General features: G+C 30.3%; 1 protein-coding gene across 2 annotated transcripts in view; it reads right to left on the reverse strand.

Annotated features, from left to right (window-relative positions):
- LOC114327576 (5'-AMP-activated protein kinase subunit gamma-2) overlaps positions 1 to 15,872 on the reverse strand; it is a 537,287-nt gene that overhangs the window by 398,763 nt on the left and 122,652 nt on the right. Inside the window, exon 2 of one of the 2 annotated variants that reach the window (XM_050657994.1) lies at positions 7,251 to 7,635. The exons of the other annotated variant lie outside the window; for it this stretch is intronic. Within the exon in view, the coding sequence (XP_050513951.1) occupies positions 7,251 to 7,635 (385 nt within the window). The remainder of the gene's footprint in view (positions 1 to 7,250; positions 7,636 to 15,872) is intronic. 2 annotated transcript variants of the gene reach the window in all.

Here is a 15,872-nt window from a genome sequence, read left to right on the forward strand (position 1 = left end):
GTTTTTATTATTTAGAGGTCCATTGACCATACGAAACAATAAAACTCCGTTAACGTTTTAGTTCCTTTCTAAAATACATAATCAATAGCCTATAGTTATAATTTGTTCCTATAGGTATTACCTGCCGAAAAAACGCCTCAGTACCCTGGCTGCTGAAGTGTCACGAACAGGGTATATTTTTGTCTTATTACCCTGGCCTATTAAATGATGGTTATTTTCGAAGAACCTCGAAATGGAGAACCTTCAATCTCAAATGGCTCGAATGTGGTGCAATTTTTTGGAAAATCTTAACAGACATCTTTTAAAGTTCATTAAAAAATATTTCAAATAAGCTCTGACAAAAGTTTGTTGCACAAGAACTGACTGATTTATGACGAAAATAAAGTCGTAGGGGTAAACCCTCGTCGTTACAATTCTAATAGAAATGAATCGCTTCGAACTTGAAATTAACTTTATTTAGGTATAATTGATACGATCCATGTGATTTGACCGGTTTGGAATGCTTAGTTTAGAAAAAATAGTTGATTAAATTGAAAATGACATTTTTAGAATTGAAAAAAAGTGCATTGTTCTTAAATAAATCTAAAAGTATTCATAATATGAAAAAATGTTTCAAATATTAACTGTAGAATTCCTTTAACTAAAAATTAAGATTTTTTTGTTTTTGTATCATGAATATTTTTAGGTTTATTTAAGAAAAATGCACTTTTTTTAAATTATAATAATGTCATTTTCGATTTAATCAACTATTTTTTCTAAACTAAGCATTCCAAACCGGACGAATCACATGGATCGTATCAATTATACCTAAATAAAGTTAATTTTTAGTGGGAAGGTATTAATTTCTATTAGGATTGTAACGACAAGGGTTTAATTTTTATACTTCATACTTTTATACTTTATAATAAAGAAAAAAGCATCGAGCGACTTTATTTTCGTCATAAGTCAGTCAGTTCTTATGCAAAAAACTTTTGTCAGAGCCTATTTAAAAGATTTTTTAATGAACTTTAAAAAATGTCTCTCAAGTTTTCCCAAAAAATTGCACCACATTCGAGTTATTTGAGATTGACGGTTCTCCATTTCGAGGTTTTTCGAAAATAACCATCCTTTAAAGAGCAATAACTCAATCGTTGTTGGGTTTAGCTGGGTCTTTCTGACGCGGATCTCTTTGTTTTTTTATTAGCCACAATTTTGTTCTTAATGATTTTTTCTTTAAAAGAAAACAGTAGCGATCAACAGGTAGCGAAAACGCGTTCCAAGATTGCGGCTGTAATTTTGAATATTTTTTCGAGATATTTGGCACACGTTTTCGTAATATAATAAAGAATGGCGGTACAGAGCCAAATTTGAAAAAAAATATTAATATGTGGAAATCACTCTGTAATTAAATACAATATTAAAAAACGAGCCTGTACCGCCATTAAGAAGAACAAAAAAATAAACTTTCTTCAAATAAACTTTTTTATCCTATGCCTAGTTTTTGTGTCATTTTGGAACTACATACTAAAATTTTTTATTTCATTAGTAGTTCCAAAATGACACAAAATCTAGGCATCGGATAAAAAAGTTTATTTGAAGAAAGTGGATTTTTTTTGTTCTTCTTAATGGCGGTACAGGCTCGTTTTTTTAATATTGTATTTAATTACAGAGTAATTTCCACATATTAATATATTTTTCAAATTGAGCTCTGTACCGCCATTCTTTATTATATTACGAATACGTGTGCCAAATATCTCGAAAAAATATTTAAAATTACAGCCGCAATCTTGGAACGCGTTTTCGCTACCTGTTGATCGCTACTGTATCACCTTAATAGGTATTTATGATATAAGTGTTAAAAGTACACGTTTAAGGCACGCATGTGAAAGTTTGCAGAATGAGCGATAGCGAGTTCTGCAATTCACATGAGTGCCTTAAAAATGTACGTTTTAACACGCATATCATACAATATTTTTCTACAAACGTAATTACAGGACAATATCTAAAAAAACTTTTACTTGAACTTGACTGACATTACATTTTTATATTTTTTTGACATTAATTGAAAAAATTAATTTTTTTTAAGTTATTCATGAAAAACGGTTATAAAACGTGAGCTTTTTCAATGAAAAATGCATAGTTTCAATCGCAAATAACTTTGTTTAGTCAAAAGTGTCAATTTTGCAAAAAAAAATTTATAGAACAAAATTTACTTAGAATGGGTCACTCTATCGATATCCACGGTTATTTTGATTAAAAAATTTTCATCCCCTAGATGGAGTTGTTTTCACCCCCAGGGCAAAAGCGCAGTTCGGCATAGAATAGACTTTGAAGAAGAGTGTCGACAGAACTAAACAAAAATTTTCATTAAAATCGGCGTTGGTTCTCAAAATTTAGTCCAGAGAAATAAGATTTTTCTCGTGACACATCCCCTTCAGGCCGAAACCAAATTTTTTTAGTAGTATGGACATCTATATTAATAACCTATATGTTTCCTGCAGCCGATTTTGATGATATAAGTACATAGTTATAAACATATGAAAATAAAAAAAAAAACGGTAAATTTTCGCGTTTTTCGTCTATTAATAAAAAGTGAAGCATTCTAAACAAATTTGAGAATAAGAAATCATATAAAAAACTTTAATAAATGGCGTTCGCTGAATATGTCTATCCTTATTGGTTGCTTAGAAAATTGCAAAATAAGTCATAAATTTTGAGATTTTATAAATGTTCATAACTTATGTAAAAATTAAGTTAGAACCTTATTATTACACGGAATGCTGAGACTTCTTGTGCTTAAATTATATTTTACATTTCAAAGCAATTGGTAAAATAGTTTATTTAAAAGTTATTTAATTTGTTTATCCCAAATTCATTTTTTTTGCAGCACAAAGTCAGAAAATTATGAGGTTACAGTAATACTTCGGACAGTTTATGAAAGAAGAACATTTATACTATTAACTTAATTAAAAAAAAAATGACAAAAAGTAATTTTAAATAGTGTAAAATTATTTTGCAAAAACATGTCGATTTTTTGCTTACTTATAAACAATTAGAATAACTTTTTAACCATTGTAGAAAAATTATTTTTTCATATTTAGAAAGAGTGAATTTTTATACACATTTAGGAAGAAAACCAATTGTCCTAGGACAATTAGGGACGAAGTTAGCCCCCCCCCCTTTTTAATTCATATGTTCTTGCAAAATAATTTTGCAATATTTAGAATTATGTTTTGTCATTTTTTTTAATTAAATTAATAGACCAATCAAGTTAGTAAAAAATAAGCCGTTTTTCGACATAATTGAAAAGACGAGGTTTGACAGTTGAAATGTGTAGTAGGAGATATTACAAAAAGGCTACCATCTTGGGATTCATCAATTTTTTAGTGGAACATTTTTTAAATAAACAATCAAAACGCCAAACTTAGTTTTTTGCTCATAACTTAAAAACTTGTTTATTTAGAAACTTGACATCCACAGGTAACTTTTTGAGAAAAAAAAGATACATCGAATGAGATACACCAAATTAAAATCGGTTAATAAACAAAAAAGTTATTGCAAAACGGACGACAAAATCACTGTTTTTGAATATTGTTAATAACAATTTTATTGTTTATTAAAATATGTTTAAATATACCTAAACTTGAGGGCATTATGGTGTTTAAATGGTGTGCAAAAAATGGTCCAGATCTGTTAAATAGTTTTTGCAAAATTTAATTTGTTTATAAAATTTTTTGAAAAACGAGCTAAGTTCTGAGGCTGGTCCAGTTAATATTGCTAAATGTATCTCAATAATCAGGGACTCATTTCCTTCGTTAAGATGTATACTAATACCCTATGAAAAAAAAGTAAAAAAAATTACATATACGTACACAAAATTATTTGTTAATAAATAGCAGTTTTTAAGCTTATAAACAATTACAATAATTTCGTAGAAATTAGATCAAATTAAATGGCAATAAAAAATACTGAAAGCTGGTTAAAATACACAACTTCTAAAAAAAATTTTTAGGTCCTACGACCCTTGGGGTCTGAGATAGCCCCTTTTTTTGAAATAATCACTGTTACGTTAATTAACAACACTAAGATCTGAAATTAACCAATCTTTTATAAGAAAAGTCAAAGTTTTTAACAAAGTTTTTTGCAAGAAAAAATGTTAAAAATTGTTTAAACAGTATTGTTATAAAGAGAGAGTATTTTGCGTTCCGACTAAAGTAAAAAAAATGATGGGCGCAGCCGAATGAGAATAAATTCGCGGACTAGCATTCGCTAGCGCTAGACCGTTGCAGCCCATTTTTAACATTGACAGTATACCGGATTTGAAGCTTAATATTATATTTATATATTTTGGTAGAAACTTGAATTTTATGAATATTACTATGTTGCACATTTATTTAGTAAAATTATATTTTAAATAAATAAATTTAAAAAATAACAATAAAAAGGCCACAAAGTCAAAATATGCAACAGAAAAAAAGTTACGCGACCTTATAGACGAGTGGTACGTGGTACTCCCTCCCAAAAAAAACGCTCATTTCTCGAGATAACAACCACGGTGTGGTGAATGGCTAATTTTGGTCTTACTTTATACTTTTTATGGTGCTGAAAACGAAAATGAGTTTTATTTTGAATTTTAGATGGGGAAACATTGTCAAAATCGCAATTTTACCCTAAAAATAAAAAAAAAATGAAATCACGTTTTTCTTAAAATTAAAAGTTACACCACTTTTTTTCTATAAAACATTTTGTTCTCTGTACTCTAGATTTTAACTTAAAATTAATTAAACAGCTAAATTTCAAATTTTGTTACTCAACTTTTGCGATTAAACTTTGCAATTCAAGAATCTACGCCTTTTACTTCAAACAATTTATAACTTTCTTTATGGCAAGACAGAAATATTGAAGCAGGTCCCATTGTCTTCAGAAAGGTGAGAAATATATACTATAAAAATATCAGAAAAAAATATTACAATGGAACAGAGTTGTAGCAAATTAAACTCAAAAAAACGTGATTTTTTTTTATTTTTAGAGTAAAGTTGCGATTTTGATAATGTTCCCCCACGTAAAATTCAAAACAACCCTAATTTTAGTTTTGAGCACCATCAAAAATATAAAGTATGACCAAAATTAGTATCAGTATCTCGAGAAATAAGCTTTTTTGGGGTGTGCCGCTCGTCTATAAAGTCACATAACATTTTTCCTATTGCATATTTTATATTAAATTTTTTTGGAAAACTTCTTCATAAATTATATTTTATTTCTGTGTTAATTAAAATTATAAACTAAAAAGTTTGTCACTCAACTTTTTTAAGTAAACATGAAACTAACGAAATCTGACGACAAAATGTTTAAAAATTAACAACTTCTCTTTTAACGTGTTGAGTCATTTTGGACAAATCTCATTGTTATCTAAATGCTTCAAAGATAACACAGTAAAATTTTCAAAAGGAAATATTTACAGCGACCAAAAATACAGTGAGTTAAAATTGAAAAATCATCAAAATTGATTTTTCGCATTTTTGCATAAAATTTGATTTTTGAACATGTTCCACTAATTCTAGAAAAAAATTAACTCCATATTCGGATTCAGAGACCTTGAAAACATAAGGAATGACGAAAATTTGTCATTCACCTTAAAGTGGATTTTTGTGGTCGGGATAACGTAATTGTTATCCCGATATTAAATATTACTAGTTGCTGCCGCATGCCGGTCGCCAAACGCGCCCACTATTCAGTCAGTCGACTACGCCCGCTATTTTTTACTTTAGTCGGAACGCAAAATACTCTGTGTTTATAACACTCCTATTTAAACAATTTTTAACATTTTTTCTTACTGAAAACTTTGTTAAAAACCTGACTTTTCTTATAAAAGATTGGTTAATTTCAGCTCTTAGTGTTGTTAATTAACGTAACAGTTATTTTTTCAAAAAAAGGGGCTATCTCAGACCCCAAGGGTCGTAGGACCTAAAAATTTTTTTTGAAAGTTGTGTATTTTAACCAGCTTTCCGTATTTTTTATTGCCATTTAATTTGATCTAATTTCTACGAAATTATTGTAATTGTTTATAAGCTTAAAAACTGCTATTTATTAACAAATAATTTTGTGTACGTATATGTATTTTTTTTTACTTTTTTTTTTCATAAGCTGTTAGTATACATCTTAACGAAGGAAATGAGCCCTGGATTATTGAGATACATTCAGCCATATTAATTGGACCAGCCTCAGAAATTAGCTCGTTTTTCAAAAATTTTTATAAACAAATTCAATTTTACGAAAACTATTTAACAGATCTGGACCATTTTTTGCACACCATTCAAACACCATAGTGCCCTCAATTTTGGGTATATTAAAACGTATTTTAACAAACAATAAAATTGTTATTAACTATATTCAAAAACAGTGATTTTGTCATCCGTTTTGCAATAACTTTTTTGTTTATTAACCGATTTTTATTTAGCGTATCTTTTTTTTTCTGAGAAAGTTACCTGTGAACGTCAAATTTCTAAATAAACAAGTTTTTAAGTTATGAGTAAAAAACTAAGTTTGACGTTTTGATTGTTTATTTAAAAAATGTTCCACTAAAAAATTGATGAATTCAAAGATGGTAGTCTTTTTGTAATATCTCATACTACCCATTTCAACTGTCAAACCTCGTCTTTTCCGTTATGTCTAGTAAAAACCTAACTTGATTGGCCTATAATAGCATTACTGTAACTTCATCATTTTCTGACTTATAGTGTTGAAAAAAAAAATTAATTTGGAATAAACAAATTAAATAACTTAAACCATTTTTGCTTTGAAATTTAGGGTATGATTTAAGCACCAGAAGTCTCAGCATTTCGTGTAATAGGAAAGTTCTAAGTTAATTTTTACATAAGTTATGATTTATAAAAACTCAAAATTTATGATTTATTTTGCAATATTCTAAGCAACCAATAAGGACAGACATATTCAGCGAACGCCATATTGAAGTTTTTTATACGATTTATGAGTTTCTTACTCTCAAATTTGTTTAAAATGCTTAACTTTTTGGTAATAGACGAAAAAAGCGAAAATTTACCGTTTTTTGATCTTCATTTGTTTATAACTATGTATATCATCAAAATCGGCTGCAGGAAACATATGGGTTATTATTATAGATATCCATACTACTCACAAAATTTTGTTTCGGCCTGGAGGGGTTGTGTCACCAACAGGATATTTTTTCCTTATTTCTCTGAACTAATTCCACTGTTTTACAGTTTTTTGCCGCTGATGAGTGGTCTACTAACCGGAAATCGCCGACATATTCGAGGGCTCCTTCTTCTCGTCCTCTTCATCCTCCTCCCTACACTGAGACAATCTTCTAGCCGCCAAGGTCATCTTGGAGGGTAAACTATTACTATGGTTGCTAAAATATCTGTGCAAGAACGTATTGGTCTCTTCTTCTTGTACTACGTCCTTCATGGTGCCGAAAGAGGTACTAACGTTATGGTTTATGGTTTGTACTAGGTCAGGTTCTACGTCGCTGTCGTCCGACGACGACATGATGATGTCTTTCTTCGAAACGTTGCCGTTGCCGTTTCTGCCATCTTTCGAAGACTTTTTGGGGGAGCGGGAATTATTTTGAGGTTCTTCGATAACAAGATTTGTTTGCTGGGTAACATCTGTGTCCATCTGTTAGGGACGGTAAGGGGATGAATCAAAAAATATAGAGTAAAGCCTGACTATTTTCTGATGCTTGAACAACGAAAGAATATATCTTAAAATGTTTTAAATATTGAATTTGCTAATTATTATACAGTATGGTGCAAATGAAAGGAATAAATTCGTTATTTCGTAAGCTGGAGAATTTAAGAAAAAATCCCGAAACAGGTCGATTTTTATTTTTAAATTGTGATTTTTTGGCACATTTGAAAGCTTATTCAATTCTCATGTGCTAGCTCATTTGAAAGGTTATTTAATTCTCTATTCAGTAATATAAACATTAATATAATTATTTATACAGGGTGGCCAAAATTTTTTTCTTGAATTAAATTAATTGACAAAAAAGAAGAATGTAATGTAATTTACTTAATTCAAGATACATTTTACTACTGTCAAAAATAAGAAAAAAATGTTTATTTCATAAATAAACATTGCTTTTCGCTTAAATTAAATGTTCAAACTTCTAAGAGGCAGGTGGCCGGCGGGAGCTGGCTTGAACATTGAATTTAAGCGAAAAGCAATTTTTATTTGTAAAATAATCATTTTTCTCTGTTTTATGGTAACAGTAAAATATATTTTGAATTAAATAAATTACATACATTCTTCTTTTTTTTGTCAATTAATTTAATTAAAAAAAATTGTTTTGGACACCCTGTATAATTTTGGACACCCTATTGGCCAAGGGAGTTCGTCTTTGACCCTAAATTCAGAAAATATTTTTTTTTTCGTAAAATATAGGGAATTTTTTTTTATTACAAAATATGGGGGTACCTACAATGATATTAAAGTCAAATAAAAAAATGAGTTTAAAATTGAAAATATTTACCAATTTATTAAATAAAAACATACACTTGGGTCAAAATTTACCCCCGTTGGTCATCCGAAGGTTAAACTGATACAAATCCTTTCGTTTATCTTAATTATTTAATCATAAAATCAGACTCGAGCATCAGAAAGGCCCAAGGCAGTCAATTTTATGGCGAAGGGGCACCCCCTTCCACCACAAAATTAAAAGTCGGTGGAGCAACTTGAAGCAAAGAAAAAAGTATTTTTTAATTTGTTACATTTTACTTATTATCGACGGTTACATGAAATTTGTACAAATAAACGTCTATTATTGTCACATTATGCGCGATAATAAATATTTTCATGATTAAAATATCGTTTATTTCCTTGTTATAGTGCTAGTGAGGTGGTGCCTACAAAAGGTGATCATTAAATAGATGGTATATTATTATATCATTAAATAAATGGAGAAATACTGTTCATAAGTCAACATTGAGTTTTGTATTATAAACTACATTGAGTTTTGTATTCAAAGTCATTTGAATAGTGTGATTAAGTTTTCGGCACAGATTAATCTATTGGCCCTTTTATTATACCTGTTATTCAGTAAAAGTAGTATATCAAAACTGAAGAACGCCATTAAAGTACAAATGACTTTGTAATAGGATTAAGATTAAAGTTTTCTAAAATAATTTGATGACAAGTATACACTAAACACTTTTTGAAGATTAACAAAAGAAGAGGTTAAGTCGTCAGTCGGACACGTTAAGAAGAAGAAAAACTATATCGTTATTATAAACTATAAAGCAAAATGTTGAAATTAAAATTTTTCCAGATTTAGCCATACCGCCCACACTCCCTTCTAAGGGGAAAATTGACTCATCCCAGCTACCTAGGGTATCAAAAAGGAAGCTAGGACAAATAACCCCGGACAAAATATCCCAGACAAAAAATCCCCACAAATTATCCCTGGACAAAAAATCCCCGCACAAATTTTTTTGGACAAAATATCCCCACAAAAAATCCCGGACAAAAAATCCCCAAGAAATATTTGCTGTCGAATAGTTTTACTAAACTCTACAAGTTTTCCTGAAATTTTAACCCATTTCGAATTCCAATTCCATGCTGAAAACTTTATTTGTGTTATATTTTTGTTAATTTTATTTGTTTATACATGACAGAAAAGTGTGAGTTTTTTCAAAAATCGTGGAAAATATGGGGAATGAGCTAAGGCCCCGTTTTCATGGCAGGCGCTTAACGCGCATATTGATAACGCGCGATTACAACTACATACATTTTACTTGAGACCGTTCACATGCCAACGCGCGTCTTAATGACCTAAAACGCGCGTTATCAAAACGCGCGTTAAGCGCCTGACATGAAAACGGGGCCTTAGCTCATTCCCTATATCTTCGACGATTTTGAAGTACATAGTCCGTTCTTTAACGGTAAAATATTGCAAAACCTCTAAATTTTAAAGAACCGCTTGGATTGCCATGAAATTTGGCATACACATAGCTAACAAGTCAAAGAAAAAAAGTGATATTGTGCCGATATGTGCTATTGCACTGGGGGTGGTTTTCACCCCCTCTTGGGGGTGGAAAAATATTCGTCCAAAGAAAGTCAGGAAATTGATAAACTGGCTAATTTTAAGTAACTTTTGTTCTAGAGTTTTTTCACTAAGTCAATACTTTTCGAGTTATTTGGCAGTGAATATGTTCATTTTTTCAACAAAATAACCACGCTTTTAGACGGTTTTTCGCAAATAACTCAAATAGTAAGTATTTTGTCGAAAAAACATTCGTAGCAAAAATATAGCCTGTAAAAAATTTAAAAAAAAAATGGTGTATATATCACGTCTTGACACCTAGTAGAAGCAGAGTTATAGCTAATGAAAAAGAGGTTCATATTCGTCAAATTCCAAATGGAATACTTTAACGTGAAATAACCAAAAATGAAGCACATTTCGGGGAAAACTCATTACAACTTATTTAAAGAGTTTAAAAAGAGTTCATTTTTGTTTTATAAAAAAAATTTTTAGCATCAAAATTAAACAAGTTACGCTAAAAAAATAAGTTAGTCCCTTTTGGTTTTGGTAAAAAAATCGAGAAAATCACCCCCTAATTAGTATCTTAAATGAACTTAATCGTTACGACTTCACAAGTTTCTTGACTCGTGTATATAAGCAAATCTGACTTTTTTTGTTTTTCGAGATTTTTGGTATCTCTAACAATTTTTAAGTTATTTTGAAAAAAAGCATATTTTTCAAAATTTAAACTTTTAAAAATTTAACTTTGAAACCAAATTTTTTCAAAAATAAGCACTTTGAATCGATGAAACTTACAGATCATATAAACACAACATAAGTAAAATAACTTGTGGAGCGGTAACGATTAATTTCATTTAATTTGCTAATTAGGGGGTGGTCTTCCCGATTTTTTTTGCAAAAACAAAAGGGACCAGCTTTATTTTGAGCGTAACTTGCTTAAATTTAATGCTAGAAACTTTTTGTAAAAACAGAAATAAAGCTTTTTTTAAATACTTTAAAAAAGTTATAATAGGTTTTCCCCAAAAAGTGCTTAATTTTTTTGGATATTTCACGTCGAAATATTCTATTTGAAATTTGGTGAATATGAATCTATTTTTCATTGGCTATAACTCTGGTTCTACGAGATCCAGAGACCTAACGTATACACCATTTTTTTTACTTTTTTATAGGCTATATTTTTACTACGAACGTTTTTTTCGACAAAATACTTACTTTTTGAATTATTTGCGAAAAACCGTCTAAAAATGTGGTTATTTTGATGAAAAATGAACATATTCACTCGCAAATAACTCGAAAAGTGTTGACTTGGCGAAAAAGCTCTATAGAACAAAAGTTACTTAAAATTAGTCAGTTTACTCATTTCCGGACTTATTTTGGACATATATTTTTTCACCCCAAAGAGGGGGTGAAAGTCACTCCCAGGGCAAAAGCACATATCAGCACAATATCACTTTTTTCTTTGACATTTAAGCTATGCTTAATTTATGCCAAATTTCATGTCAATCCAAGCGGTTCTTTAAAATTTAGAGCAAAAACCGTGAAAGAATGGTCTAAAGTTTTCAGCATGGAATTGGAATTCGAAATTTGTTAAAATTTCGGTAAAACTTTTAGATAACTATTTAGCCTAATAAAATTAAAAAAAGTCAAAATGTAAATTCGTACAGGTTAAAACAAATTTTATATCAAAGTTTAGGTGGGTACAAAAGATATTTTCAAGAAAGTATCCAAATCATACAAGGGGATCATTGTTTAAATAATTAAAAAGGGGTCATTTTTGCACAATATTTACTTTTTTAACTGCTGAGGTAATTCACTTATTAATGAAGGTCTATGAGACTTTTTTCTGTAAAGTTGAAGAATAAATATTTCACATAAGTCTTACTAAATTAAATTTGACCCCCTATTTATTTAAATAATTGTATATAAAACTTTAAAAAAATTTGCAAAACATTATTTTTAGCGTTTTAAATAAGCACTATAAAATATCTTATTTTACAGACTAAGTTGCGCTATGATACCAGTATTAAGCAAAAAAAAATTGGTCGAAAAATATTTAATATTTTTTGAGATATTGAATTTGTTTATTAAATGTTACTATATTTTCAATTGCAAAAACGCGGTTGTTGCCAAAGAAATATTCACCTGCTTAAGATCTCATTATTTTTATTTTTATGCATATTTTCGATAAATGTATTGATAAATTCAAATTTCAATTAAACTCCCCCCTAAAATGGCATTTAAAAATTATTCAAATTTGTTTATAATTTGTTTTTTTTTAATAACGTCGCAGGGATTAAGTATTTTGAAATGCCGTTTCGATAATTGGGTTCCTGGGAATTTTTTACTAATTAACAAAATTTTTTTGTCGTTTTTTTTCCTCTTTTTTTTTCTTGGAGTTACATTACTACGGGCCCTTTTAGGGTTAAATTTTATTAAGAATGTCGAATCTCTGAGATGTAGATTTTAGACCTAAAAATATTAAGATTTAACTAAAATCTCTTAAATAAAATGTGGCTACTTACTGAGTTACAGGGTGTTTTATTTAAAAATTTAAAAATTATTTTTGCCAAGTACTTTAAAACTATTTGACGTATCCTTATCATGCTTGGCAGAAAGTGAGGCTATTATACAATCTACTAAATTGTGATTAATAAACGCTTCTAGCTAGTGCCAGAGGCGTAAGATAGGGGATAGTGAATGATTGACCCTTCCCAAATTCTACGCCACTGAGTGAATTACTATTTTAGCGAAATTTTTCGATTCTCCAATACTTTGTATGTAAATAACTTTATTGGTATCGATAAAGTCATCAGTTTGAGAGATATTGGAAGTTTAAAATGAATGAATGAATGAATCAAAATAACTATGCCGTTTCATTTTTAACGTCCAATACTTCGAAAACTAATGACTTAATCGTTCCAGTAAAGAGTATATTATTTACATAGAAAGTATTGGAGAAACGAAAAATTTCGATAAAATAGTAATTCCCTCAGTGACGTAGAATTTGGGAAGGATCAGCCATTAACTATCCCCTGTCGTACGCCTCTGGTAGTAGCTAGAAACTTTTATTTATGACAATTTAGTAGACTGTATAGTACCCACACTTTCTGCCAAGTATGATAAGGATACGGCAAATAGTTTGAAAGTACTTTTTAAAAATAATTTTTAAATTTTTAAATAAAACACCCTGTAACTCAGTAAGTAGCCACATTTTATTTAAGTGATTTTAGACCAATCTTAATATTTTTATGTCTAGAATCTACAACTTAAGAGATTCGACATTCTTAATGAAACTTAACCCTAAAAGGGCCCGTAGTAATATAACTCCAAGAAAAAAAAGAAGAGGAAAAAAAGACAAAAAAATTTGTTAATTAGTGAAAAAATCCCAGAAACCAAATTATCGAAACGGCATTTCAAAATATTTAATCCCTGCGACGTTATTAAAAAAAAATTATAAACAAATTTGAATAATATTCAAATGCCATTTTAGGGGGAAGTTTAATTGAAATTTGAATTTACCAATACATTTATCGAAAATATACATAAAAATAAAAATAATAAGATTTAATACAGGTGAATATTTCTTTGACAACAACCGCGTTTTTGCAATTGAAAATAGAGTAACACTTAATAAAAAAATTCAATATCTCAAAAAATATTAAATATTTTTGACCAATTTTTTTTTTATTAATACTGATAACATAGCACAACTTCTCCTGTAAAATAAGATATTTTATAGTGCTTATTTAAAACGCTAAAAATATTTTTTTGCAAATTTGTTTTTAAAGTTTTATGTATAATTATTTAAATAAATAGGGGGTCAAATTTAATTCAGTAAATCTTACGTGAAAGATTTACCCTTCAGCTTTGCAGAAAACAACCCTATAGACCTTCAATAGTAATTGAATGACCTCAGCAGTTAAAAAAGTAATTTTTTTGCAAAAATGACCCCTTTTTAATTATTTAAACAATGATCCCCTTGTATGATTTGGATACTTTCTTGATATCTTTTGTACCCACCTAAACTTTGATATAAAATTTGTTTCAACCTGTACGAATTTACATTTTGATTTACATGTAGAGTAATTTTATTTTACTAGACTAATTCGGCAGCAAATATTTCTTGGGGATTTTTTGTTCGGGATTTTCTGCGGGAAAATTTTGTCCGGGGATTATTTGTCCGGGGATTTTTTGTCCAGGGATAATTTGTGGGGATTTTTTGTCCGGAATTATTTGTCCGGACCCCATCAAAAAGACTGAGCTCTGGTTGGACACTTTCCGTGTTATCGAACCCTAAGTGACTAGGTGAAATTTTTTTTTTCTCCGATTCTGGCTTTGGTTTAGAACTAGAACCTTTAGCCACGTAATTGTATAACTTATCACTAAGTCAGGGGAGTAATGTGTAGTGTGTGTGTTGAGTAAGTGTCTTGTTACTTTGCAAAATCGACGTCATTGTCTTTGCAAAGAGACGCTAATTGTTTCCGAACGTCTGCGGTCCCTCCGGTGAGTACCGATCCCACAAGGACAGAAACTATTTTCCATTTATTAATTTATAACAAATGAAAAATTTCTGCCCCTGGTAGGATTCGAACGTGAAATGTTTTATTATTTATGTTTATTATTAATAGCTCCAGGCATAGGCGTAACCAGGATGATCCTAAGGGGGGGTTATATCCACTGGAAAGGGGGGTTACAACTACTGGAAGGTCTCTGAGGGGTATGGTGTTAAGCGTATAGAGCTCAAAGTTCATCCCAATGGGGGGGGTTACAACCCCCAAAACCGCCCCTTGGTTACGCCTATGGCTCCAGGTCTGGATATGATAATAATTGATGAAAACCAATGTATTCATGTGATGTATTTTGAGAACCACTGGCATAAACAATAAAAATCAAAGTGCATTATATGTTGTAATAATAAAAAAGTCAACAAAACACACCATAGAGGTGAAATAATATATCCTTTACCGTATAATTTGTATCATTTTCGAGGAATTACCTAAATCTCGTAAATTTTTATCTACTCTAACACCGCATGCCGCACCTACATACTTTTACATAATGTAATGGATCTAATAACTAACAACAAACAAACGCATACCATTCAGATAAAAAAGTGGTAATGAATTGCGTTAGAGAGAACGAGCCTCTCTAGTCCAAAGTTTACTCATTAGTTAATTAGTCCAATTGACAAACGCTGACAACAAACAACGTTTTTATTACAGCAGCGTGTTTTTGTTATTCCGATTTAACAGAAATCTCTATTAATTATATAGACAAGATCATGCAATTGAATTGATGCCGCAGAACATGCTCGGTAGTATAACAGGTAATCACTAGTAGGTGAGGTTGAATATATTTTTATATACCTAAATATACAGAGTGAATTTTATGTATGAAACGCCTCAATTATCTCGGAAACGCCTTTTACGATTTTTACATTTGTTGGTGCGTAAGGGTCTTCCAATGCAGCCGATATTCATCATCATTCTCTCTTTGCTTTATCCCTATGCGGGGTCGGCTTCCCTAATTGCATTTCTCCACACAATTCTATCTTGGGTCATATCAATGTTAATCCCCTTTACCAACATGTCCTGCCTTATCGTCTCCCCCAGGTCTTCTTTGATCTTCCTCTCCTACTTCTTCCAGGAATCTGCTCTTCAGCTATTCTTCGTATTGGGTGATTAACGTCTCGACGTTGAACATGACCAAACCATCTTAACCTATGCTCTCTCATTTTGGCATCAATTGGTGCCACACCTAGACTTCCCCTAATATACTCATTTCTAATTTTATCCTTCTTGGTCACTCCACACATCAATCTAAGCATTCTCATTTCCGCCACATGCATTCGTTGTTCCTCTTTCTTTTTCAC

The sequence above is a fragment of the Diabrotica virgifera genome, chromosome 8 (genome assembly GCF_917563875.1).
Source record: "Diabrotica virgifera virgifera chromosome 8, PGI_DIABVI_V3a".
Taxonomy (NCBI): Eukaryota; Metazoa; Arthropoda; class Insecta; order Coleoptera; family Chrysomelidae; genus Diabrotica; species Diabrotica virgifera.